At 39.7% G+C, this 27,107-nt stretch overlaps 2 protein-coding genes across 4 annotated transcripts in view; both read left to right on the top strand.

Moving 5' to 3' along the window:
- The window catches only part of LOC113134019 (neuropilin-1a-like), a 64,317-nt gene extending 59,035 nt beyond the window's left edge, over positions 1-5,282 (top strand). For 2 of the 3 annotated variants that reach the window (XM_026313194.2, XM_026313192.2), the window contains 4 exons: positions 461-762; positions 1,824-1,920; positions 2,066-2,128; positions 2,537-5,282. In XM_026313194.2, the coding sequence (XP_026168979.1) occupies positions 461-762; positions 1,824-1,920; positions 2,066-2,128; positions 2,537-2,811 (737 nt within the window). In that variant the 3' untranslated portion in view covers positions 2,812-5,282. The remainder of the gene's footprint in view (positions 1-460; positions 763-1,823; positions 1,921-2,065; positions 2,129-2,536) is intronic. The other variant, XM_026313193.2, reaches the window with a different exon arrangement.
- Positions 5,283-7,953: 2,671 nt separating this feature from the next.
- Positions 7,954-25,998, top strand: LOC113134532 (integrin beta-1-like). The gene is made up of 16 exons (XM_026313960.2): positions 7,954-8,275; positions 16,292-16,358; positions 16,657-16,742; positions 18,269-18,491; positions 18,709-18,879; positions 18,965-19,203; positions 19,376-19,531; positions 19,740-19,835; positions 19,967-20,056; positions 20,471-20,611; positions 20,962-21,164; positions 21,379-21,617; positions 21,708-21,930; positions 22,055-22,287; positions 22,480-22,646; positions 24,724-25,998. Exons 2-16 carry the CDS (start codon positions 16,292-16,294, stop codon positions 24,787-24,789), a joined length of 2,400 nt encoding a protein of 799 aa, XP_026169745.1. The 5' UTR covers positions 7,954-8,275; the 3' UTR covers positions 24,790-25,998.
- The last annotated feature ends 1,109 nt before the right edge of the window (positions 25,999-27,107 follow it).

The following is a 27,107-nucleotide window of genomic DNA, read 5'->3' as shown; positions in this document are numbered from 1 at the left end:
TCTTTGTGTTGTCAAGTCAGACGTTCTCCTGAAGCATGCTGATACTGAGTCCTTTTGTGTTCATCAAAAACCTTGTCAGGTCCTTGAATTTGATGGCCCTGGGAACTGCAGAAGCTTAATACTTAACAGCTCCATAGTGTTTTGCTTTATGAAAAGGGTTTCAAACTCTTACTACAGACAGGTTTACACTTTACACAAATAAGTGAAGGTTAAAAAGTGAATGTAGAATGAGCCCTTTAAGTTTTGAAAACCTTTGTCACAACAGACCCATCAATCATATTCAGGCTTCATACGAGATCCACAGAAATCTGTAGAACTGACAGTTCTGTAATGTCGTATTTTGAAATTAGGGTTTCAAAGGAGTTTTTAAAAAGAGTATCTGCAGTGGTGTCTTCAGTGTGAGCCCTTTAACACAACGCACAGTCACTTTTATTACCTTGTCTTATGCTGCCCCCTGCAGGCAGGCTGGGGAACTTCATATACCTGCAGCTGACTGACACAGACACATCAAGCAAAACGGCCGAAGACGTTGATGAAGAGGTGAAGGTGGCGAGGTTGGCCAGTCAGCCAATCATGGAGCCCGACGCCGACCTGTGCATGTCCTTCTGGTATCATATGTTCGGTGAACACACAGGAGCGCTTCACATCAAGCAGAGGAAGGAGGCGGAGGGGGGGCAGATCCTGTGGACAGTCAGTGGGCGTCAGGGCAAACGGTGGAGGGAGGGAAGAGTTTTACTGCCACACTCGAGCGTCACATATCAGGTAATACAGAGTCCTGGATATGCCAGAGCAATGCATCTGAATCTGTACTGTGGTTAGTATGTTTTCCTGTTAGCAGAAATAGCAGCTTTCTATCTGAAACACCAAGGTTTCTTGTTATTTTCAGACATTTCTGCTTCTGTTTAGCCAAATGATTAAAGAAAGACACAGCAAATCAAAGCGAGGTTAGACCAGGTTAGGTCACTTTGCAGTTTAGTTGTTTGGCACAAAAACATACAGTGAGAGGATCCAGAATCCATGTCATCATAACATCGAGTGTTTGTTGCCTCTTGTGAAATGCATGCTGGGATAGATCTGAGCCTCCTTAACACTCAGATTACCTGGTGTAGAAAATTGGTGAATAAATATAAATGGATGGAAAGTGATAAATCTCATAATTTTTAATGAGTCTGTGTCTGATGCAAGCTAAGCTTCATCTCATTCAGTTCCCGATTATAGCAAAGAGACTTGAAAAGATCATTTTAATTAAATTAGAAAAACTAATCCTGTAAAATAATCATGTCCCTCAGAGTTTCATGTGTTGGTAAATTAGACTCAAAGGCTGATTTTCCTTTTCTACATTGCTTTAATTTAATGCATTTTAAAGTCAGGAAGAAATGGCCCCTAAGTGCCTGGTCCCATCAGATCTCGGAAGCTAAGCAGGGATGGGCATGGTTACTACTTGAACAGGAGACCACTTTGAAAAATCAGGGGCTGCTGGCCTCAGCCACTGAGGCTGCAGAAACCAGTGAGGTCTTGGTGGGGGGGGGGGGGGGGGGGGGGGATTTCCCGAGTAAGTAAGGGGGGTTGGATCAGGGAGGGCAACTGCCGTAAAACTTGTGCCAAATCAATCATGTGGATCAATTGATCTGCTGTGGCAACCCCTAAAGGGAGTAGTTGAAAGAAAAAAAAGTAATGAAGAAATGAAACTATTCAGTCTCTCATCAGTGAGAAGCAAAGATTGTGTAAAATTGCTGATCAGTTTGACTGAAATAAAGAACATCTACCACGTGTCTAAACCCTCCTGATTCTGACTGTGGGACTGTGTGTCACGTTTTTTGCAGGTGGTGGTGGAAGGAGTTGCAGACAGACGCAGTACAGGTCACATAGCTGTGGACAACATCCAGATCATGGATGGACTCGGGGCCAAGGACTGCAAAGGTGTGTGTTACAGTGTTAGATGTCACTTACACCAAAAATATGTCACCACAGAGAAGGATATGATTCCTGAAATGACTTTCCCTCCACTTCATGCTTTGTTCTTCTGACTTGTATGTTGTACACCATCTCTGACTTATTCTAATAGAAGCTGCTTTTCCTCCAGATCCAGAAGCTCCTGCATCTCCACCGACTGAGATCTTCATCCTGCGTAAGTACTCTGACTCCTGTTTTTTGTGATTATAGCGTCAGTATGTTCATTTTGGCCGTACATAGTTATATTTTATTTGACACATCTTCGCAGAGTCTCAGCATCAGGATTCTGATGTTGCTTCTCTGCCTCTACACATTAAAATTAGCAACATTACTTTACCAAGCTAAGAGTTTTAATTCAATACGGTTTATTTGTATATAGTCAAATCACAATCCAATCATCTCAAGGCACTTTACAGTTACAGTTTTAAGGAGCACACTTGTGTTTGACTTCAACATGTTTGTTGGATCTATGAAAAATCTCGAAAGAAGGTACTCAGAAACCACCAGAATGGTTCTTCTGTGTTTACAGGCCTGTCTTTGATTAGAGTGGAATATAAACTCCATCTTTGTGTCTCTCTTGCAGCTATGGACTCCCTCTCACAGGACAACGGAGATCTTGGTGGCCCAGGCAACATGCTGAAGACCCTGGACCCCATCCTCATCACCATCATCGCCATGTCTGCGCTGGGCGTCTTCCTGGGCGCCATCTGCGGCGTCGTCCTGTACTGCGCCTGCTCGCAGGGCAGCATGACAGACAGGAACTTATCTGCCCTGGAAAACTATAACTTTGAGCTGGTGGATGGCGTGAAGCTAAAGAAGGACAAGATGAACGGACAGAATAACTATTCAGAGGCGTGAGGGGAAAAAACAGAGACGCACGAGGTTGCTCCACACGGACACATGACGCAGCCAATCAAGCGGGAGGAATACGGGCTGAGGCCGCCAATGGGACAGCAGGGTGGGCTGAAAGTGAGCCGATGTAGTTTTATTTCTCAGGAGCGGCAGTGGAAGGGACTGACCTGTAGGGGGCACTGTGTATAAATAATCTGTACAGCAAAAAAAAAAAAAAGAAGAAAACTAAGGATTCTATTTGTTTTCCAGCGTGCTTTGTTGATTTCATGTAATCACATGCTGGTGTTGAGACCAATTCAGATGAAAGTATCGTTTGTGTATGTTTTATGAAAAGATAAGAATTGTTTTGTTTGTTGTTGTTTTTTTTTTTTTCCAGATGTCATAGTTTCACAGAAAAAGCAGAGTATGTGAAATTTGCTGTTCTGATACCTGGCTCTTTAGCTGGCCATATGTCCCTGTGAGTGAGTGTGTGTGAGTGTGTGTGAGTGTGTGTGAGTGTGTGTGAGTGTGTGTGAGTGTGTGTGAGTGTGTGTGAGTGTGTGAGTGTGAGTGTGTGTGAGTGTGTGTGAGTGTGAGTGTGTGTGTGTGTGAGTGTGTGTGTGTGTGTGGCGGGTAGCATCCTCGCCCATTGACCTGTGTCTAGTTCCGACAGTGCCTTTTTTTCCTCCGTTTTTCTGTTGCGTTGTTTTCTGCAGTTAGTTTTCTCATCAGCTGGCGTTCCGTCCAGGGTTCCTACACAAACATGATAGAAAAAGACTCTAAAAATCAATTTTGTACTTTTTCCAGATCATGATTATATGTACAACTACAAAGTTTTGGTGTTATAATATACTGTGCTGTAATATACTGTCAGATGTCACATATGTTGATGTAGATCTGTAAGTCCTCTTACATTGATTACAGTCATACTGACAGAGAAATTGTTAAAATCCAAGTTAACATTTAGTTTTTGGAAAACTTAAGAAGATATGTGGAGTTTCAGAATGGAAAGTGTGTGGGAGCCCTGAAGGCCTCGTTTTCATGGCACATGACACACCCAATATATTGTACATAGATTTTAATATATTTGAGCACCCTGTTTTTTTAATAGAAAAAAACGCCAGTGCTGCAGTATCATTTCAATGTTGAAATCACACACGCACTAATCTTCAAAATTCAGAAAATGTACAGAAAATATTAATTTTAACAGACAGAAACACAAACCTGTTGTTTGTGGGGGGGGTTTCTAAACAAATGTGCTCTGGTTGCCATTTCGTGAATTTTGTTGTTGCGTTCTGGGATCAGGAGAGTTTTAAGGTTATGAGGAAATGCCTCAGAAATGTCTCATGGGAAGTGATGTTTTGTGTACAGGGTAAAACGGACAACCTCAGCACCACCTAGATGCTGGCAGCATGTCGTCAATGGACTGAAATATTGTTCACTGCTAACACTCGTCACCGGTACACAAAATGACTGTTAAACCTTTGTGTCCTGTGGTGCTTGGAGCCATCACAAAGACGTCCGGTCTCCGCGGGTCCGACAGCATCTTCCTGAATGCTGACCAAGAATTAATGTTTGGCACGACAAGGCTGTACTCTCTGTGTGTTTTCAGTGTTGACTGTCACAGGAGAATGACCTTTAATGGAGTTAAATTATGTTTAACAACTCCAGCGGGTGACTGAGGAGTCACGATGTGAATAACTGCAGCAGCACTGATCACACTGTACAGTTCTTGCCTCATTTGCCCATTCCCCTGGAGCTACAGTGGCCTGGAAATAACACACACAAGTCTTGTTTTTACAGTTCCCTAGTGAATTAGAGCAGAGCAGGGACCCAACAGAAACATTCAGTAACCGCAGGACCATTATTTTCATTTTTATATTAAGAAAAAAGGCCAAACACAGTGGAAGCCCTCCATTTTTTTTCATGTATCTTTGATTGTAATTCTGTGTTTCTGCTGCAGCTAAATTTGCAGTTCATTCCTATTTCACACATCTAAAACCTATTTTTAAGTGTCAGGAAAAGGATCTTATTTACTGTGAACCACCATGATCACTGTCCTCCTACAGCAGGAATCTGAACAACTTTGTGGTCTGTGAGGACATAATATCCTGGATATAAATCATCTTAAACTGAATGGAGCTTTTTAAACAATCTGGGTAGTTTTCAGAGAGCCTTTGTTAAAAGATGAAAATGATGAGCCTTGTGCTAATAATACTGCTTCGTTGTGTTTTAGCATTTGTAGCTAAATGTGTTGTGATACTGGTTGCTTGTTCATAGCACTGTACAGGTGGAAGGATTGCGCCTTGAAAACTAGAGATTTCACCAATCCGCTAACTCATTGGTATCAAAGAACAACACTGTCAACCTCAGGAGGGATTTTATCGTCACTATTAAATAGGACAGTTCTTATTTAATGTTCATTTGACAAAACTTACAGATGCTTACCTTGCACTGCACGGTGGAGGTTAAATCTGCCCATTTTTAATGTAGCATTATGTGAGCTCAAAATCTGAAGTGAGTGTTTGTCAGACAGTCATTGAAGTTTTTCTGTTTCATTGCAAAGGAAATTCACTTCATTCAAATAATTTTATATCATATTCTTCTTCTGTCTGGTCTCAGTAACAACTGAGCGAAAATTCCCAATCAAATGAGAGTGCTGTGATGCTGAAATGTTATTATTCACAATTATTCGCTCTTACAATCACACTGGTTCAGTCGTTTTTGACAAGATTATAGGGTTTCAGAATGTATCATCAGTCTGGCGTTGAAGACAGGAATGTGTCTTTCAGTCTGGCATCAACAAAGCTTTTACCCACCAAACAAGACAGGATGCTGCAGCACTAGACATGAAAACAAATGTTGCACTGAGATATTTAAAAAAATCTGTTTATGATGTTGATTTATGAGAAGAGAGAAAGATAAAAGGGGAGGACAGTATTATTGTTGCTTCTTTTTAACACTTTCAGATGACTATGTTATAATTCTGAAATGTACAATTTACAGAGATGTTTTTCATTCTTGAAAAAGCTTATATGCGTCTCTTTGAAACGTAACGGTTTTATTTACTTGGTATAATATCACCTTGTGTTTTTGTACCGTCACTGATGTACATGCCATTGTTTTATTATTTTTTTTCTTGTTTGCTTTCTTTGTATGAGAAGAAAAAGTGTTTTATTTTCAATACTGCTTCTGTAATTTTGCTGTCTCAGATCCAGAAAAAAACATAAAGGAAATGAAGTACAAGGAAGTAAAAAAAAAGGAAAAGAAGTGAGGCCTTAAGTGACTAAAAGTGTTTGTACTTTGACTTTCCAATCAGCACCAGACTCATCCGTCTATGTTGTCTCAGACTCTGATCATTGACTATTACATTCCAAAGAATTGGATCAAATAAATGTTTTAAATAAAAGCTGCTCTGGTGTTTCTTTCTTACCTCAGTGAATTGTTTTTTAAAGACTTAGTTCACTTTAGTTTCAATTCCCTGCTGGTATCTGGTGATGCTGTGTTTTGGTTTAATTTGCCTAAACTGTGGTCCTCGAGAGCCACTGCCCTGCTTGTTTTCAGACTGTCGCAGCACTGCCCACTGCTGATTAGCTGGATCACAGTTAGTACTTGGAAGGATCAGAGGTGCTGATAGGTGGATTTTTGGACTGGAGCATCATATTTACTGTACAAACATTATTAGAGTGAAATTTCAGTATGAAACCTAAGTCGAGCTCTCAGAACCATTCCTTTAACCTTAAAGGACCCACTACACTGTGACTGAATCTAATAGCAATTGTGATGCTGTTTGTGTCCCAATTCAAATATCAGTACTAACTTTATAAATTATTTATATTCATAGTATAGTTTATCATTTTTCCAGCATACAGGAAATTTAGGTGGTTTATTTGTGCTAACCTTGGAGCTAACGCTGCTCCCAGTTAAACTTCACAAAGAGAAAGCTGAATGTTTTCCAAAGATCTAGTATTTATTGATTACCTTCTGTAGCTGTTTCACTGCAGCCCGTGATTCGTGGTAATATTTTGCAGCTGTGTGCAACTCCTGGATTTGCTCAGGCTGTTGTGGATAAATAGCATGCATTTAAAAGCTTACACATAAATCAGACAGATTTAGTTTGTATGTAAGTATAAACTGTGGAATTTGGACAGGTCTTAGAGCACAGGAACATCAGAAAGACACGTGGTGGACAGACATTCATATAATGTGTTAGCATGTGTTAATTTTATTCTTGTTAAGTGTCTCACTGTCTGTCATATCATGCTTTGACCACAGAGAGGCAGCATAGCAAATAAAGCATTTATACACACACAAACTAAATGTAATACTGTTATTATCAAATGTCCTCAGGGAGAATGAGCTGAATACTAAATGATCTGCATTAAGCAGAAGCACATAGCTCAGCTCAGCTCAGTCTGATCCCATCAGAACTTGGTTTAGATGACACATTAAGTTGTTCTTGCATATTCAATGTATACAGTGACAGAGGCTAAATGTGGGAAGCTGGCTACCAGATGCAGTACTATCATAGTTCTCATCATAAAAGAAAGTGGAAGGAAGTGTCTTATTAAACTTGTGTCTGGTTTTTGGTTGAGGTTACTCTATCAGGGATATTTATTCAATGTGTGGTTTAAGTCTCTTTCCCTGCTTCTTCTTTTAAGAAACTGTGTCATGGCATGTCTTTGTTTATCCACTTTGTCTTTGCCAAAATATTTAATCTGAAAGGATTTATACCTTAAACCTTGTAGACCATTGTCAATACTGAGGCAGAGCAAGGCTGGGCTGCTTTAATGTTTCTCCTTTTTACATGCTTATGATCTTAATTTCAATTCAATTCAATCCAATTCAATTGTATTTGTATAGCGCCAAATCACAATACAAGTATTTCAAGGCGCTTTACAAAAAAGTAACACAGAAAAAAAATTCAAATTAAGAAAATAAAGGCATGTTCTGTCTTGAAACTTGTGTATTTATTGATTGGTTACTGTTTTCGATGAGTATCTGGGCTGTTTTTTCTTCGCTTGTGTGAATCGGGACTTCGCCACATCCGAGGTGAACACAGGTTCACCGCTCACAGAAGCGTTTGTTCCTTTGCACCATACGTGCCGCAGCGCTTCCGGTGTGTGGGCGGAGTCTGGATTGGAGACGAGGTTTGGGGCATTAAAAAAAAAAAAAAAAAAAACACGACTCATCAGCAGCATCAGAATCGAGGCGGCTGTAACGTGTCCTGGGGAGTTGGGGACTCTTTACCCAGTGTCTTATATTGGGTAGATGTTTATTTTTTTTAATAGAATAGCTCCACCTGAGTTTTAATCAGTCTCGTCCTTGGCCCGTCGGAGCGGTGCGGTCATTCGCTAAAACAAAGCGGACCCTCATAACAGTTTTAGCTAGCGCTCGGTTTAGCAGCCGTTTTATCTCTTTAGGAGAGGACGCTTCGGGGGGCACATGTTAAGTTAAACCAACGAAAACTACATTAAAGTATCAGCAAAAGGTGAGTAATGTCATCTCGATCGGTGTTCGTCACGTTTTTTCGGGTGTCTTTGCTAAAACGCCTGCTGAAAACGACGAAAGGGGCAAGAGGCAAGAATGAGGGGAAACTTTGGGTGTGGATTAACGTTGGTTAGCTAAACTTAGCGGTCGAAAGACGGTTGTTTTTATTTCCTCACAGTTTATACAGTGCGGGTTTTAACAACAGTGGCGTGTGAAATGTTGGTGTATTTGAACCTACAGGTCTAATGTGGATCCTCAGTGAATCTTAATTTGGGCTTTGGACAGAAACTAGGCCGTCGAGCCGCTTTGTGTGACCCAAGGGGGGCAGTATGGGTGGGTTAGCCATGGAAAGATAGTGGGATTTATCAGCCCTGGGAAACTTTTAGCACTGTTTTTATTCACATTAGCCCTCACCCTCAATTCAAAACGATCACAGAAGCTTGTACGGGTCTTCTTTGGCGTGTAAACATTTAAAATATTACAAAAACCTGCTCATTAAAGTGGTTATTTAATAGTTAGTAGTGTCTAGATTAGGTATAACTCCATGTTCCCATTGAGCTGCAACGATTAGTGAATTAAGAGAAAACTAATCAAAAGCTGTTTTGATAATTGAACGAATATTTTAGCTTTTGTAAAAACAGAAGTGCCACAATTTTGTGGATCCACGTCCTCGGTACTGAGGATTTGCTTTCTTTGTCCTACATGACAGTAAAGTGGATTATTTTTGGATTTCAAAGTGGTGGTCAGGAAATAAAAAGACTTAAAGAAGGCATCTTAACCTGTGAGGAATTATAATGGGTATTTCTCTCTACATGATTGAGAAAATCAAAATGCTAGTTCCAGCTCTATATTCTTGATTTGTTGTTTATATTTTGTTTGTGTCACACTTTAATGCTGCAGATTTACTAAAAGGATGTTGGAGAGAGTAATAGGTCAGATTTCTGGGGGACAATGATCATAGGATGTTGTCATGAGAAGTCGTCCCCTTGTCTGAATGATGACTAATGATTTCTAGGTAATGCAATTAGAGCAGCCTGTTGTTGAGAAATGAGAAAGCTCCTGGTGGTTTGTCCTTTTGTCCAGTTTGAGTTTACCATATGTGTTTAACATTTTGATTTCATCAGTTTCATACATTTGGGCTCATTTGTCTATAAAGTCACACAGCCGAGGGAAGTTAGGCTTGTAAAGATGATCTTAAAACAGACCGCAGATGGACGCCGCTCTGGTCAGACTGTATTATGGGCTGTATAAACTGTGGTTGAGGATTCAGTAAGGCTAAGATGTCTTACAGCAAGCCAGATTGGTTGACCAAAATCAAGAATCTCTTGTTCAGCCTTGTCAACAGCTATGATTCAGGATTTACACTGAGCATTAGTTGGACAAGATTGTTCTTGCCTGCCTTGTTCACTTCCTGTAAAGGAATCGCAGCCTGAGGGGGTGTTTTTTTTTTTCCCTCCCTCCCTAGTGAATCTCAGGGAGAGGCTTGATCTGTTGGGACTCTGCTAAACTAGTAATCTGTGCTCCGCAAGTTCTTGCTTCAAGGTCTTATTTAGAGACATGGGAATAAAAAAGTCCTTGGGTTAATTACTAGCCTGCCTAGGCTTATGGACAGCATTATAATGACATAGCAGCAGTGCCGTATACAGGTGTGAAAACACCTATCTTTAATCTCGTACAGTTTTTACAGCTCTCATAGGAGCAGAACTTATACACCAGGCCTGGTATTTGTAGAGGGTGGGGTAGACGGGTCTGTAGACCAGAGCAGGCTCCCTGTTGCTCCCTGAGTCACTTCCCTTAGTTACATTGTTGTGATGTTTAAACACAATGAGCAGTGCTCGGTTAGGAGATAAGTGTCCGCGGTAGTTTGAAGGGTCAGTCGGCATTGCTCCACACCGGGCCTGTTCCCCCACTTGTTGGATATGAGTCATGGGTGACGTCCTTTCCGGTGATTCCAGACAAAGCCCCTCTATTCCTTGTATGGGGGTCTCAGTCTAAAAATACTGGAGTCACAGCAGAAACACAGGAAATGTCAATCCACTGAAGAAAATACCACAAAAGTTGAAGAAGCAAAAAATATATTTTTTAAAATAAATATCTTTGGGTTTAGGCTGTGTTGTGTTGGGCGTTTTGTGATTATGAGAACATGTGTTTTTCCTCTTTAGCTCATTTAAAAGGTGCTGGACTTGGAATTCATCTTCAGTAACTTATAGTGGTAAAAGTGAGCTGTCAGGAAGCCCGGGTGTCTTTTTAAAGCTCAATAGCAGGAGTTTCGGGGCCAAAACTGTCATCATACTCTATGTCAAACTGGCCGAGTGAACTCTGGGTTCAAGTTGGAAAGAAGTCTAGAAGACACCCACTTTTCAGTTGCATAGTTTTTCTCCAACGTAGTATGGAGCTTGTTAATGTGGAATGTGTTATCTCATCTCTCAGACGAGGGCTAGGGGATCAGGATTTCCACCATATGACAGACAAACCCCAAACGGTGCTGTAATTTGGATTTAAACATGGCTCTTAGATCTTATGACATATGTTAATAATAAAGTCTCAGTATATTTAATTATGAAAACAGCAATAAGCAGTTCTGTTGCAATAAGTATTTGAAAGTGCTGATAATTAAAACACAGACCAAACACATGTTGTCTTAGGAAAAGGCCAAGAGACGTTTACAGTGGTTCTTTCAGCTTTACGATGGATTTGTGTGACTGAACACATTCTTTTTGTTGATGCTTCGGTTCAGAAACAGAAAAGGAAACAGACTTTCACCTGTCAACACTCATCTAGTCTGACAGCCATTTTGCATTCAGTGTCTGGGTGGGTGCAGGAGGTATTCCTGTATGTAGGTGAGGTGGATTTCCTGTGAACATGCTGTGTTTGCAGTCAAAGCGAGGTTTTCTTCCTGAGCCTTCAGCAGCTTGGCAGGCAGAAATGTAGAGCCTGGGTGTGGTTTGATTAAGGAAATGGATGTGGAGTCATGCTGAGTTGTTTGGAGACCTAATGGGCTGAGTGTGGACTGTGACATTCAGCAGCAGGTGGGGGCCAGTTGGCTGACCGGATGGCAAACGGAGCTTAGGGGGGATGGGCAACTAACTCATTCTTTGGACTGCCAGACCCACCAAGCATGAATAATGTATATTTGGATCATCTTTTCACATTGATCTTCATCATTTGATTGCAGAGAGATTCATTATGTGACAAATCTGAGATGCACAAAACTGATAGAACTGTGTTTGTATTTAGTGCAGTCAGATCCTCAGGGTAGAGAGTGATACTAATAAAACGGGTGGATAAAATGTGATCCCATATTAGAAACTAAATGCCAAACATTATCATTTTCTAGCTACTTATCTTTCTCTACTGTAGTATTAAACCTAACATATTTTGGTTGGACAAAACAAGGAAGTAGAAGACCTAAATATGAACTGAACTGTAGGAAATTTCCAGAAATGTTATAGGCCAAGCACTAATTGCAATTTGTACTTGCAATATGTAGTAACTCTGCAGAAGTTCAGTTTGGCCACTAATTAAATGCATTGTAATGGATTATTAATCATTGCACTTGTCACATACCCTGTGTCATGTGCCAGCTAGCTACAGTTCAGCACAGCATGAGATCAAGATGCAGAAATCTATAAGCAATAAGGAAAAACAAAGCCCGACAAATGATTAATAGCGGAAATACTGTAATAATGGGGCATGCATTTTGCAGGCCATTTATAGTTAATGTATGTTTTAATGTGCACTTTTTAAGGGTCTAAGTTCACATTAAGTGGAAGTCAGGTCAGTGTACGCTTCTCTTTTTAAGAGAGCGAAAATGACACTCAGGGCTCGTGGGGTGCAGTGTGGTTAACCTCTGCATGAAACTAGGAACCACTGAGAAACCAGCTGTTGCAGAAGTAGCTTTGCCGTCAGTTCACACTTGCAGTTCACTTTGCCTGGTGCATGCATGAAGAGATATGATGGAAATCAGGTATTTGATCCATGTTGCTTGTTTTGATTAAAACATTGACATTTGACAGATGTTTGAGCACATCTATGCAGATGGGGAAACTGCTTCAGCAAAACATTTTCTCCAAGAAACACGGAAGTTGTGCTTGTTATGAATATGTTTATCTGAGGTGAATATGGGGGCAAATACATAAATGTCCTTTTTGTGCCACGGATTTTAGTGTTTTATTTCTAATCATATACTTACTTTTTTATGTATGTCTTTATTTGTTGTCCTCATTAAAAACATGATTGGTCTTAGTACCAAAGTTAAATCAGTTTGATTGATTACTAAACATTCACAGATGTGCTCAGCCCCACCTTTAGACAAGACCAGGCTGGTCCCTTCAAAAGTGTCTAAGCTGCAGCAGTGGGTCAGATATTGCTGGGGGTCAGGTAGTCTGAAATGCAGTTGTAGAGATGTCTTCCCCTTAATCATGAAGCACTGGCTGCATGTTCATCCACAGACCACTAGGTAATGAGACCTTACTCCTAGACAAACCCAGTAGAAGTAAGGAATTAAAACCAGTAAAAGATTAACATCTAACAGAAAATGTAAGCGACCTAATTGTGCAATAATAGGAAATATCATTACCCAGACTTTGCACAGTGACTTTCTGTAGTTAACAGTTGATAAGGCACTAGGCCACCATCAAGGGTCAGAGGAAGTAGTGGTGACACATATCTGCACAGTCTGAGTCAATCTACTCATATTCACATACTCTTTGTGAGTGTGACTGGAGTTGACCCTCACTTGGGAATATCTTATATCTCCTTAAGTGAGAGTCGATAGTTTAATCCCCTCAATCAACATCTGTTTCTAAATTGTCTGTAAGAAACGACGTTCTGCTGGTCACCACAGAAACGCCACCAAAGGAATGCCACGATGAAGCAAGCAGAGACGCCGCACAGGGAGTCGATTGTTTGTGGGTCAGCTGGATGTGTGAGCAGAGGAATGCTCTCAATGAACTTACATCGGAGAGGGCGCGACTCCCCTGAAGCATACTTTAAGTCTGCAGATTTAATCAAGGTGCTTCTGAACTGTCTGAAGGTATCTGATGGTAGCCAGTGGGCCATAACAACTATGTCATGGAGGACTCAGTTTCAGTCAGTTCTTCCCAGCAGCTGTTCAGACAAATTCTTGATTAATCATTTGTCCGGGCTTGTGCATGAATTGTAGCTTGTCTGTTGTGTTGGCTTTTAGAAATCAGGTCGGGTTTACACATCTACTACTACTCCACCAAAATACATGTTAAACAGGAAGATGCTTGATGGAGTCTTGGCTTTTGAAGCAGGTTTTACTCATTTGCCATAACATGATGACCTGCCAGCAACAGGATCCTTTTAGGAGAATACATACATCTATGTTCTTCTGAGTTACTGGGGCACTGTGGTATTTATTTATTTTTTCTTTAAGGCCACAACACACTCACTTTTAGAAAGACAGGTATTAGCATACTGACCTTACAGAAGTTGAATTATAAATGAAAAACTGACAATGACAATCAGTACCATTAACACAAAGCATGCATCATCTCAGTCCTCTCTAGCCTTACCATACAAAGTCATGATTCAACAAAGTTTATGTCTGTTACTCTAAATATTATGCTCTTGGATCTGTCATCGCGACTACACATAGGCCTTGGTACTTTATGGTTAACAATGGACACAGGTTCAATAGAAGGATAAGCAAAATAGTAATAGATGTTTGTTGTTTTTTGTGTGTTTATATAACACTTACATCATCCACCATGAAGTCATTTGGTCAGGCTCGAATTCAGACTATTTCCTATGACTTATTCACACCTCGTCACCTTCTGTATCTGCCTTGTATTAGTATGAACTTTAAGAGGAAGAGGCTGATTTTTATCAGCTGCTATGTGGCACAAATACAGTTACTTCAACTGTGTGGACTAAAAACATATCATTAAATAAAACATAGATTTAGGAAGTGTATTAATATTTCATACAAGGCGGATGAGGCAGCAAACTTATCGCCCAAGATCATTACCAGAAATGCCAGTGCCTCCACCTAAAGTCATTATGTGGCATCAGCCCTCTACAATTTGCAGCACAAATCAAGCCCCAGTGCGATAAACAAAGCTGGATCAGGATCAGGAATGCTGGGGAGGGGCCTTAATAGTGTAAAAAGTCTTGGCACTTGGCGTTGGCTTGAATTGTATTAAGCATCATATTGAACATTTTATTTGTCTTATCACATGTTCTTGGCTAGATGTTAAAAGGCGCCATAAAGAGTCAAATAAAAATCTAATTGCACTGTTGTTTTTGGTAAGGCCTTTTCCACCCCCACACAACTTCAGATCTGTGTGTGTCAGTGTTTTGTCTCTTTGTTTTTTTTGGGGGGTTTGTTTTCTTTTTTTTAACTCCTCAGCAGCATGATAACTATAACTGAAGCGATGACAGTGGGGGAAACTTGCTGTTAAGCTGGTCATCAGGCCTCGTTTTATAGGATGTGGTTATGGCAATGCGTGTATGCTCTGATCACCACTGCACAACAACAAACATGTCATGCGTTTTTACATAAGCACACGTAACTGCAAAAGTATTCTTTTCTTCTGTACTGTAAAAATAAATGGCTATTCCTATTCATACTTAAGGAGTTTGTGGATTAACAAAATATGCAAGAGTGAGAGACTATTTTGAGACATGATTTAACTACTTAATTACTGTCAACACAGACTGATTTCCTGTGTGTTATCATACTTGCACAAATACACAGAACGTGGATGTGAGTTTCTAAGTCTGAGGACTCGGCAGGCAGTCAAGGAATTGTGTCCCTGGAGGATCCATGAAACAGCCTGACCAAATATGGGAATTCACACACATGAATGAACACACTGCACCTCGTTTTGTTCTGTTGTGCTGTAGAGTTGTGGCCTTGAGTGTTACTCACAATAAATATGAAGCCACCACCGTACATGATTATTTGCAAGTTACCAATATTCTCATTATTTGACTTTCTGTTTTTGGTGCTGTGGCAGGTTAGTTAATGCGTAGCAGCTCATATACAGTTTATTTACAACCTTTTCTTTGTGAGGAAAGTGGTCAGGTACAATCTTTAGTTATTGCAGTTGTCATTATGATTTTAAAAAGGCAGACATGTTCAGTTCTATTTTCCAAAAAAGGCCAATATTTCTTACGTTGTTCCAGGTGTATGGAAATTTATGAGCAAATTTTTTTTTTCCTACTTTGACATTTTCAGTGATCTTAGTAGTAAAGCTGCTGCTCTGCTATAGTCATTATATGTGTGCTGTTAAACCCATTATGTCACTTAACACTTTCAAGTGGACTATGTGACTTTCAAGTGACTATTCTCTCTTTACACAACATTTTTATTCCACTTCTTCTAGGCTTGCTCTGTGTCTTTCTTGTCCATTCCTGTCTGAGTTACATTGCTGAGGTACCTAGCCACCTTTTAGATAGGCCTGTAATAGCATGAATTTCCAGACCAGTCAGGAAGCAAGTATGTGAGGATGGTGGTTCATGGAAGCGCTGATGAACTGGCGGCTGACATCAGCTGAGTGTGGGCAGCTCATTCCTCCATATTTGGAATAGGGAAAATGAGAAGCCCTCCTTCCCACTGCTGCTAGTAACTGCGGTATTGTAAAGTGTTCACTGACATTTTTCAGGCCAACCTAAAAAGTGTACAATCCAATATTGTACAAAAGAATGAGAATACTGGGTTGAAACCTAGTTTGAACAACATTACAGTAGTTTTAGAGTGTTATAGATAGGATTGCATATTTAGTAGCTGTGTGGTTACACATTTGAGATGCTGCTACCTCAATATGGATATCTGATAAAATGTCTTTGTGCTCCATTAAGCATCTGCAGCCACAACAAATACTGTGCATAACACTAAAGACGTGTGATTGTACTTCATATTACTGCAGATCTGTGCTGTCAAAACCAATCAGGTTCTCTCCCCATTATAATGTGTACCTTTGTTTCTACTGATGATAGAGAACCATTTCTTTCATGTAACACTGAGTTTTTATTTTTCTTATTACAGATGGATCTGCGGTTACTTTTGATAGCGACGTTATCGGCACTCCTTGGTGGCAGTTGGGCACAGCAAGGTAAAAACGGAGAAATGTAATGAATTTGTGCATATTTACTATTTTTCCTGATATAAACTGTGAAATATTAGATTAATCATAGTGTAGCATGTTTTTAGCTCTTTCAAAGGTCACAGTGGTGCAGCAACCATAGTACTCACTGTTGAACCTTATTCACTTTTCACAGCTTGGACCTTTTTTTTTTTATACCTGGAAGGGTTTGTGTTTTATAGCCAAAATGAAGCTGGTTTGAGTTAGTGAGCTAATGGAAATTCTGTTATGTAACCTTGGCTAAAAGGAACTCATCTGTCTCTTTCAGAGGGGAGCATTTGTATCAAAGCAAATGCACAGTCGTGTGGAGAATGCATCCAGGTCTCTGAGACATGTGGATGGTGTGCAGATGAAGTGAGTTGAATCAGTAAAGCTGGCACTAAACTATTTCAACACATAAATGGAAACATATCTAGAAGATCTTAAACTGTGGGTGTGGTGTTTACAGAGATTTCCTTCCTTTGTGGCACAAATACAGCAAATGAACACAACTTGTAGTCATCTTGTGCATGAAATAATGAAATCATAAAATATGTAAATACATAAAATAAAGTCATCATCAGATATATTAAAAGCATACATTTCAAATATCCTACTGTATGAAGTAACAAATATTCCTGATTTCTTTTTGTTTTGTTTTGTTAATTATCATTATCTGCCTTTTGACCACAGGCAAGTAAATCACAACTGCTGCATTAATTGCAAACATCAGTGTTGCTGCTTCTCCTCTCACGGTGGAAACCTCAGCTGAATTATCCAGTTTAATTAGATGTTTTCTGTGCCCAAGGTGAATAAGATGTGCTGTGGTGGCAAAGCACTGCTGAGCGATAAGACCAGAGCGTGAAAATACTGGCTTTCAGAAGCATGAACATGAGCATAGAATGAAACATTCATTCACTCATTCACAGCTGGAACAGCCTACAGCACAAACAAATGCCAAATGGTACAAATTTACTGTCATGCAACAAATATTTTTGAAGTATTTTAATTTCTACATTAAATAAATTATGATAAACATGTTTTACAGCTTCTTCGGGTTCACTCTGCAAGAAATTGTACCAAAACCCAGAAATGAAATGTGAAGCATCTTAAATGTTGTTTATCTGAAACCATTGTTAGTCATGCTCTGAATATCTCACCATATTGAAATTTGGAATAAACCTTATCTGACACGTTTGGCGGGATGAAGGAAGGAAAGAAAAGTGAAGTGGCTTCTCTTGTTCACTTTGTTTTTTGGTTGTTTTTTTTTTTTTGGACATATCTTGCTGTCTCAAACTTTCCTCCACTATACCTTGTGGAATATCATGCACATCCAATCTATGATCTAAGCCAGGCCTCCTGGTTATCTGTTTCTCTTTGTCTTCTACTGGTGACAAACGATGACCTAAAAAACCAGACAGTTTAAGGACGGTTTACATAATATTGATTAATATCAGGGCCCTCGTTGTTTGGAAAAGCATCTGCAGCAAATCAAATATCCTGAAGCACTCACATGCTAGATATTACAGAGTATATTTCTGCTAGTTACAAAAGGACAAAAATAGAATTTCTTGAAACCAAGATTTAACCGTCTTTAGGCCGTAAACTTATTTTGTGACCGTTATTTTGCATAAAGTCTTGTTCTTTAATATGTTTGTCATTGTGTTTTGTTTCTTTATGCCAGTCCTCTCATGGCCTTTCCAGATCTTTCTGATTCTGATACCTTAAAAAGAACATCTTGGTGTCTGTTTTGTCACAGATTAAAGCCTTGCAACAGAAAAATTTCAATCTCCTAACACTCATCATTAAACAAACTAAACTCAAGCAGCACTATTTAGCAAATGTATGTAGTAGAAATCACACTTAAAATAATCCTAACAGCCTCTTTTGCTATTTTGCAGAACTTCCTCAGTGTAGGTGAATCCAAGTCTGCTCGCTGTGACGATCTAGAGTCCTTGAAGAAGAGAAAGTGTCCTGATAACAAAATTGAGAACCCACGTGGAAGCATCAAAGTTGCCCAGAACAAGCCAGTCACCAACCGCAAGAAGGACGTGGCTGAGAAACTGAAGCCTGAGCAGATTACCCAGATCCAGCCTCAGAAACTCACCCTGACACTCAGATCTGGTGAGTACTCAACCTCTGTGTCATCTTGGTGGTCAAAGCTATCACTACTCCTAATCATAAAACGCAAAATCAATTAATTTATCCATCTGTTTTCGTTTACTCTAGTACAGACCAAAAGGATGAATTCATGTAAAAGAAGACTTGTACTGCCATATCTGTCCTTATAAATAATTTTATTGATAAGTTTTATTAAAAATTGCTTATTTTTGTCAATAAGGTGAGCCTCAGACTTTTGACCTGAAATTCAAGCGGGCTGAGGATTACCCCATCGACCTGTATTACCTTATGGACCTCTCATTCTCCATGGAAGACGATTTAGAAAAAGTCAAGAACCTTGGCACTGACCTCATGAGAGAAATGAAGGAAATTACCTCAGATTTCAGGATTGGTAAGGAAAACCTTTCACCCAAGGAGGAAGGAAGCTAAGCAACATAGAAGAATGAGAGATAATGTCAACTTTTTTCCCCTTTTAGGATTTGGCTCCTTTGTGGAGAAGACGGTCATGCCTTACATCAGCACCACACCAGCCAGGCTGCTCAACCCCTGCACAGGGAATCAGAACTGTACCAGCCCTTTCAGCTATAAGAACGTCCTGAAACTGACAGACAATGGAGATGAGTTCAATCGACTGGTCAGTCAGCAGCAGATCTCAGGAAACCTGGACTCTCCAGAGGGGGGTTTTGATGCCATCATGCAGGTGGCGGTATGTGAGGTAAGAAGGGATAAAACTAAGGAGTTTTTTACTGTGTGCTTTTTACTGGTTGCATTTACTGGTCAGGAAATGATGATTTGTTCTGCCATTGTGTCAAGGCTAGAGTGTTTTCAGAATTAGTAAAATATTAATGAGCAGACGATCTGCTCTTGTTTTTGGTCTTTGATTCCAGGAGCAAATTGGCTGGAGGAACGTGACTCGTCTGCTAGTGTTTTCCACCGATGCTGGTTTCCACTTTGCAGGAGATGGCAAACTGGGAGGCATCGTCCTGCCCAACGATGGAAAGTGTCATCTGGAGAACAATGTGTACACCATGAGCCACTATTATGTATGTAGTATGTAGTAACTCCCTGATTTATTACATGAAATGTATGTGCTGTTTTCAGCTCGAGCTTTTTCACTAATGTGTTGATGTCTTTTTGAGGTAGAGGCTTGTCTCTCTCCAGACCTACAGTTGATAATATAGTCTGGTTTTAATATTCTGTTTTTAATAATTGTGTGACTTGCTATTGTTCCTGTGTTGGATTCTTTGATAGGACTACCCTTCCATTGCTCATCTGGTTCAGAAACTGAGTGAGCATAACATCCAGACCATCTTTGCTGTCACTGAGGAATTCCAGCCTGTTTACAAGGTAAATTCACGTCCTCAGTACATTGGGATTGTTCATCTTAATGAGCCGTTTAATGAAGATGTTGGTTGGATGTTATTTTATTAATATTAAATAATAAAAATATTCCTACTGTCTAATCTTGTCTGTTACAGGAACTGAAAAATCTTATTCCTAAGTCAGCTGTTGGTACACTGTCCTCCAACTCCAGCAATGTGATCCAGCTAATTATTGATGCTTACAATGTGAGTCAAACTGCAGTCTTCACATGACGTCTGACATTAAGGGACAACTGTATTTTTACACTCTTTTCTGTTGGTACTGTGAGAAGATGTTGTACTTCCTTTTACCGATTAGTCAAGGATTCCATGGTTAAATAAAAAGGTTGGAGACTTGATGAAAGTCCGTTTATGTTACATAAATGCTGTCCATCTTCACATACCACCCAGAACTCTTAAGTTGTCCCATAACCATGCCACTCTATAAAATGTGTTAATGAGAGAAGGGGCTTTAAAATCTCCTGCCCAGTAGCAGCCAGCTTTCCACCTGGAAACAGGCTTGTGTGCACAGATTGATTGAGCAGTGGTTTTAAGATTAGCTGTGAGATAACAGCCTATAGTGAGTTATTTGATCTGTCTATTTTGTTTTGTTTTGCACAGTCTTTGTCTTCTGAGGTAATTCTGGAAAACGGCAGGCTGCCAGAAGGGGTTTCCATCACCTACAAATCCATCTGTAAGAACGGTGTGGAGGGAACAGGGGAGAATGGCAGGAAGTGCTCCAACATCTCCATTGGAGACGAGGTAGAGAAGATCCTTTGTGCTGCTGTTGTGTTTCCATGTGTGAAAGTGATACAACTGAATAAAGAGGAAAACATTCTTAAACATCTCCATTCAGGCAGAAAAGCAGACATTACTGCTTTTACAGATACCTTGTTTCTGGTGTGTGTAGCTGGTAAACAACCTGTTCCTAACAGTAGCATCCACTACTGTTTGGAGAATGGGCTGTCCCACATGAGAGAAAAATGGACATAAACACATTTTCATTTCAAAATAAGAAATGAACAAAACGCAAGTTAAAAACATTGACTAATAATTAGTCACATCATTGTTTTTATTAATGTTTAATGACCTTATGAACTCTTGGTCTCCAGGTGTTTTTCAAGATTTCCATTGAATCTGAGAAGTGTCCATTACATGGCAAGTCTGAGACCATAAAGATTAAACCTCTGGGCTTCACTGAGGAGGTAGAGATAGTTCTGAACTTCATCTGCGATTGTCAGTGTGCCGCGCAAGGACAACCCAACAGTGAAAAGTGTCACGAGGGCAATGGGACCTTTGAGTGTGGTTCCTGCAAGTAAGTCTATTTATTAGATTAGTGCTGAATACATGTGTTTTCATGTTCAACACTCAGATAATCAGATCGACTGATTCAGGTCAATATTCCTCACCTGAAGTACTTGTCTTCCAAACAATTACAAATTATTTAACTTGTTTGTATTCTCTGCTTAAAAATGTTTGACTTGATGCACAGTACGACTGAGATGATCAACCTTCATTCTCTGCGTCAGGTGTAATGAGGGACGTATTGGGCGTCTTTGTGAGTGCAGCAAAGATGAAGTCCGGACAGAGGATCTCGATGCCAACTGCCGGAAAGACAATGGTACAGATATCTGCAGCAACAATGGTGACTGTGTTTGTGGCACTTGTGAATGCAAGAAGCGGGAGAACCCTGCAGAGATTTACAGTGGCAAATACTGTGAGTGTGACAACTTCAACTGTGACCGTTCCCACAACAAACTCTGCGGAGGTGAGGATTGTAAAAGTAAATTCATCTAAAAGTCTGACATTGCTTTTATTGTGACATTTATGACCTTTGCTATTGCCTGTGCTTTACCAGGACATGGGCGCTGTGAATGCAGGAAGTGCATCTGTGATGCCAACTACACAGGCAGTGCCTGTGACTGCTCCCTGGACACCTCCACCTGCCTGGCTAAGAATGGGCAGATTTGTAACGGCCGCGGTACCTGTGAATGCGGAAGCTGTAAATGTACCAACCCCAAATTCCAGGGTCCAACATGCGAGATCTGTCCCACCTGCCCTGGCGTCTGTGCTGAGCACAAGTGAGTGAGGATTTCATGCTTGGGTAGATGGTTAAAATTCAGACATCAACTAATAAAACAATAAAACAAGGAATCACCATGGACCGTCATGGAGAGTGAAACAATTTTCCCTCTGTCTCCACAGAGATTGTGTACAGTGCCGAGCTTTTGAGGCCGGTGAGAAGAAGGATACGTGTGAGCGGGATTGCAGCTACTTCCAGCTGATTAAAGTGAAGGATCGCGATAAGCTACCCCAGCCCACTGACCAGAGTTTCCCACTGACTCACTGCAAAGAGCGAGACGCCAACGACTGCTGGTTCTACTACACCTATGCCATCAGGAATGACACCAAGGAGGTCTTTGTGGTGGAGAACCTGGGTACAACTGGACTACTAAATTTTGGCATAAATAAATATCATAAAGTTGTAAACGTTACAGCAAGTGGTTTCACGTTGAGAAGGTTCTAAGATTTGCAGTGAGCCAAAGTGTTAGTCAAAACTGAAACCGTGATGATTTTGATTAACTTCAGCTGTGAATTTCATTTGATCATGTGCATTTCCTCTGGTTTAGAGTGCCCGGCTGGACCCGACATAATCCCCATCGTGGCAGGTGTGGTAGCAGGCATTGTGCTGATTGGCCTTGCACTGCTGCTCATCTGGAAGCTACTGATGATCATCCATGACCGCAGAGAGTTTGCCAAGTTTGAGAAGGAGAAGATGAACGCCAAGTGGGACACGGTGAGTCACACCTGAGTCAATACCTGAGGAAGTCATTTATGGGAACTGTACCGAGGGGGCAGGTTTTACTATTTCTTACAACTTAAATAATGGTCAAGGTTTTGAGCTACTGTCATTTCAGCCTTTGGGTAGGTGATGTGCATCAGGAATAATTCTCAAATTAATTCTAGCTTTTAAAATTTTTGGAAAACACCTCGAACTTTCTCAAGAGCATTCATTAAGGCTGCAAAATTTCAGTACTGTGGTAAAATGTAAAATATAAATCTAACACATATAGACAGGAAGATGTCCTAAAGGTGCAGAAATGGAAGACAGAAAATGAGATAAAGCTCCCTGATCCAAAGAACATATTCAGAGATAACCTCCAGATCTGTGTCCCACACTTTGTCCTTGACCAATCTCTGGTCCGTGCTGTCTTGTTTAGCCTTTACTCACTAAAGCAGCAGCCTTTGCCTTGGCTGTTGGTGCTGCCTCTCACTGTCCACATGGTAGAACTGCACCTCCAAAAAAGGCAATGAAGCAAAGGAAGGAGGACTGATGGGTGGTGACTGTTGCTTAGTGTTGTGAGTTACAGCAGCAGTGTTTATGATATGATCGATGGAAACTAAACATTGATCGCACTGTTTGTGGAAAATGACTTTGAACATAGCATTTCAGAGTATATGCACCATAAGTAGAAGCAACATTGCAAAGTTAGTCTGTTAAAAGGCAGCCTGTTAGTTGCAATTGCATTTTCTCTCAATAAACATGTAATAATATACTTTGTGCTGCTGGCTTATTATATCATTAATGTATAAAAGATGAAAAAGTGCAAATGCTCAAAAATCAATTATAAAACAATAGTTAATAGTTTTTGTTCTGAACATTCTCCTTTCTATCATTTCCAGTGCTTTTCTTCACACTGTTTTTCTTCTTTTCCTTTTCATCTTTGCCGTTTCTTTCTCCATGTTAGCAAGGGAACCCCATTTACAAGAGTCCTATTAACCACTTCCAGAATCCCAGCTATGGGAATAAAGCTGCTGCTTTCTAGCTCAAAGTTTGTATCCACTGTCCGACCTGTGTACATGCATGAACTTTGCAGAGTGCAGTTTACACCTTGGTGGACGTCATGAAGGGCTGCAGTGAAATGAGAGGGTTGACAAATGCATGTTGTGAGATGAGCATGCTTAACCACAGGTGCCGTACCAGTGCAATACATTGTTGTATTGAAGTGAATTGTTTGTTTCTAAAGTAAGCTTTTTTTTTTCCTTGATGTTTGTGGCTATTGCCAAAAACTAAACTACTAATGGTAACATACAAAATGATAAGTTCATACATTTTTATTTTTAACCTTTTTTATCTAATGTAGAGTGCAACACTATTTGGTTTTGTCTGGTGACAATTCTACTGAAGATTATTCAAACAGGACATTTGTGTTATGTTTGAGTAATGTGTTTCACAGTGACATTCAGTTATATTACACTGTCACATATCATTCAAATAATCATTTAGACATATCAAACATCAAGTCTGCCAGACATTCAGTCCTTTTTTAAAATTAGCTGTGGTTGACCACTTCACGGCTAAAGTCACAATAAAGCCATGCAGTGTCTGATTGGCTTAACTTAGAGGTGTTCTGCAATACGTTCCTCTTCGGTGTCACCTGCTGGGGATGGGTGCCCTTGAAAAGAGCAGGTCATTTCAATATTATGTGCAGATTATAGCAGTTAAAGTTTAGAATAGATTGGACAACAGCCTGCCACTTGACAGTCAATTGCAGCAGTCTGACTCAAGCTGCTAAAACCATGTGTCAAACCAGCTAATGGGCCCCAGCTCCTTTAACACGTTAAACCAAACTGCTACCTCAGGCAGAATAGCAAGGAAGAAATATTGCCCCATCGTCCTGCGCGGCTGTTGCTTTGTGTCACACTGTTTGTTTAATCTTAAACTGCTGACCCTGCTGCTACCGAAATCCTCTTACCATGCCACCACACAGTTTAACCATGTGAAGTTTGGCAAGTGGTGTGATTTGTTAACCTGGTCCCTCAGTGAATGTTCACAACTGGTTTACTGATACTTATTTTTCTCTCTTTCTTAGGGTGAGAATCCAATCTACAAAAGTGCTGTAACAACTGTCGTCAATCCAAAGTATGAGGGCAAATGATGGAGCTTTGCCTTCACTGTGACAACACTGTATGAAAAAGAAATGGGTTGGGGTCAGGGGAGAGGAGTTTTTTGTTATGTTTCACAGTTTTGTTTTGTTTTTGTTTTTTTGTGTAGCCACCAAATGATAGCGATGCATTTTGCCACTATTTTGGTTTGTTTTACTAACTTTTTTTTTTTTCTTGTATCACCTGTGTACAGTCTGTATAAATGTGGGGTTTTATGTTTTTGTTTCTCTGCAGAACTTGAGAAAATGTGTTTTGAACTGATATTGTTTTTATATTTTTTCTGCCACAGGACTGGCAATGTAACAGAAAGCCTAGCTGTGCTGTTTGTTTTTTTTTGTTTTGTTTTTTTAAATCATGAAACCATCAAGCCATCAGTGTTTTTGTTGAAAGTTTAATTGGATGTTGATAATGGGCAACAGATGAAGGGTTCTGTTCCAAAAAAAAACTAACAAACATGTATACCATGTTGAGGGGATGGCAGTCGATCAGTCAGCGTCTCAAAAATGAAACAAAAGACTAATTTGCTGTCTGAGCAAAGGTCTTACTGTGTGTAATCATTTTGACTGGGTCTGTGTCATTCTCTTTTTAATCTCTCTTTGAATTGAACTCTTCATATGTAGCATTAGTTGGCCATGTGGCAGCATTGAATTGTGTACAGTATGTTTTGGGGTCCTGGTTGAAGCCATATATGTATTCAGAGAAAAAGACAAATTAGTATGTTATTTTAATCCGTCTGAACAATCATTTAAAATTTATCTTTGTCTAGAAACCTTTTTCTCGGGCTTCCTTTCTAGACGAAAGAATTGTGTACAGTAGCATTACTGTTTGGCACCAGGTTTTACTTGCTTAATTTAAAAGCCAACTCAGGTCCTTAATTCTTCACAGCGATGCCAAATACCGCTCACCTGCCTTATTTTTAATTAATTAACTAAACTTGCTTATATTAAAATCCTGTTTTATTCGTAGGATTTTTTTGTCAGTAATTCCACCGAACTCTTGGTGCTTCAATCAAACATTTTATTCAAAAGGAATAGGAATGGGGTGGATGTCATTCAGTTTTGAAGATCACTGTTAAGGGGACTGATCTTTAGATCTCGAAAATTGTTTTTAAGTGCCTTTTTTAATTTCTAAAACAGTCACATTTGCAGTTCTGTATTTCGGAAATTATTTATTGAATAAACATTCAAAACAATTTACCCCTATATTGTGAACGTGTGTAATGATTACACTTTTATGGGTTTGGTAATAACTGTGTCATTTGGTTTGTGCTTCTTTTTGTTATTACTGTGAATGAACTTAAGCTTGGATCTAAGCAAATGCTCTGCTCTCATCTTTCAACAAAATTCAAGACAAAAGACAAAGTGGGTTATTGATCTATGCCTTGTAGATAATCCTGACAAAAGTAAGTATTGTAAAGTGTGAGCTGGTAAAAATTGAGTCAGATGAGCTGTCAGATAAGTTATTTCATTTAGTCGGGACTGGCAGTAAATGCATTTTAGACCAGGTGTTTGTTCTCAGTGGTTTTGTTTGCAGTTACCATAATATAGAAAGTTTGCTGAATGTTCATACCAGAACTGTTAATGCTTTGAACGAACAGTACGAAGTAAAGCTATTAAAGAAACGCTGGGCATATATAAAAAATATTTTAAATAAGCAACAAATAGCAAACAAAATGGATTAAGAATGAGCAATAGAATTAAAAAGACTGCAGATAAAAGGCATTGTCATCTGTTTTAAATAACTCAGTTCAATGGAAAGTTTAGAGAAGTATTGCACAATGTTTTAATTCACCTATTGGTGTGACCACAAACACACATACATATTGAAGAACTATGATGAATAACAAGGTCATGTCCGCACAGAGCCGATCTCCTCATCATGGAATAAGTGTAAAACCACACACTGGCTGGCAAAACACTGATACAGCCTTAATCCACAGGAGAAACTACCTGGAACAACCAAATGTCTTCGAAAAACTGCACAGGTGTGTTTAAGAGAAAGGTAAATGTTTTTTTCAATCTGACTTAATTATTTTCTGATTACTGCACTTGGTGTGTAATTCATTTATATAAAGTATTTGCACAAGACTGCGAGTAAAATAACTAAAAAAGAGAGAGTCGCTGAAAAGTCTAGACCAAACTGAGCTAAAGTGAACAAACAAACATGCGAAAGTAGAACTTTTAAAAAAAATAATAAATAAAAATTAAAAAAAATAAAATAAAATTAGCCACAAGCTAATGCTCAGATTTCACCGTGACCTACTCATCCAATCACGATCCGTTTTGAACGTGACGTCACGGGCCCAGGGGCT

Source organism: Mastacembelus armatus, chromosome 17 (assembly GCF_900324485.2).
Source record: "Mastacembelus armatus chromosome 17, fMasArm1.2, whole genome shotgun sequence".
NCBI classification, from domain to species: domain Eukaryota; kingdom Metazoa; phylum Chordata; class Actinopteri; order Synbranchiformes; family Mastacembelidae; genus Mastacembelus; species Mastacembelus armatus.
This window is presented reverse-complemented; position numbering and strand designations above follow the sequence as displayed.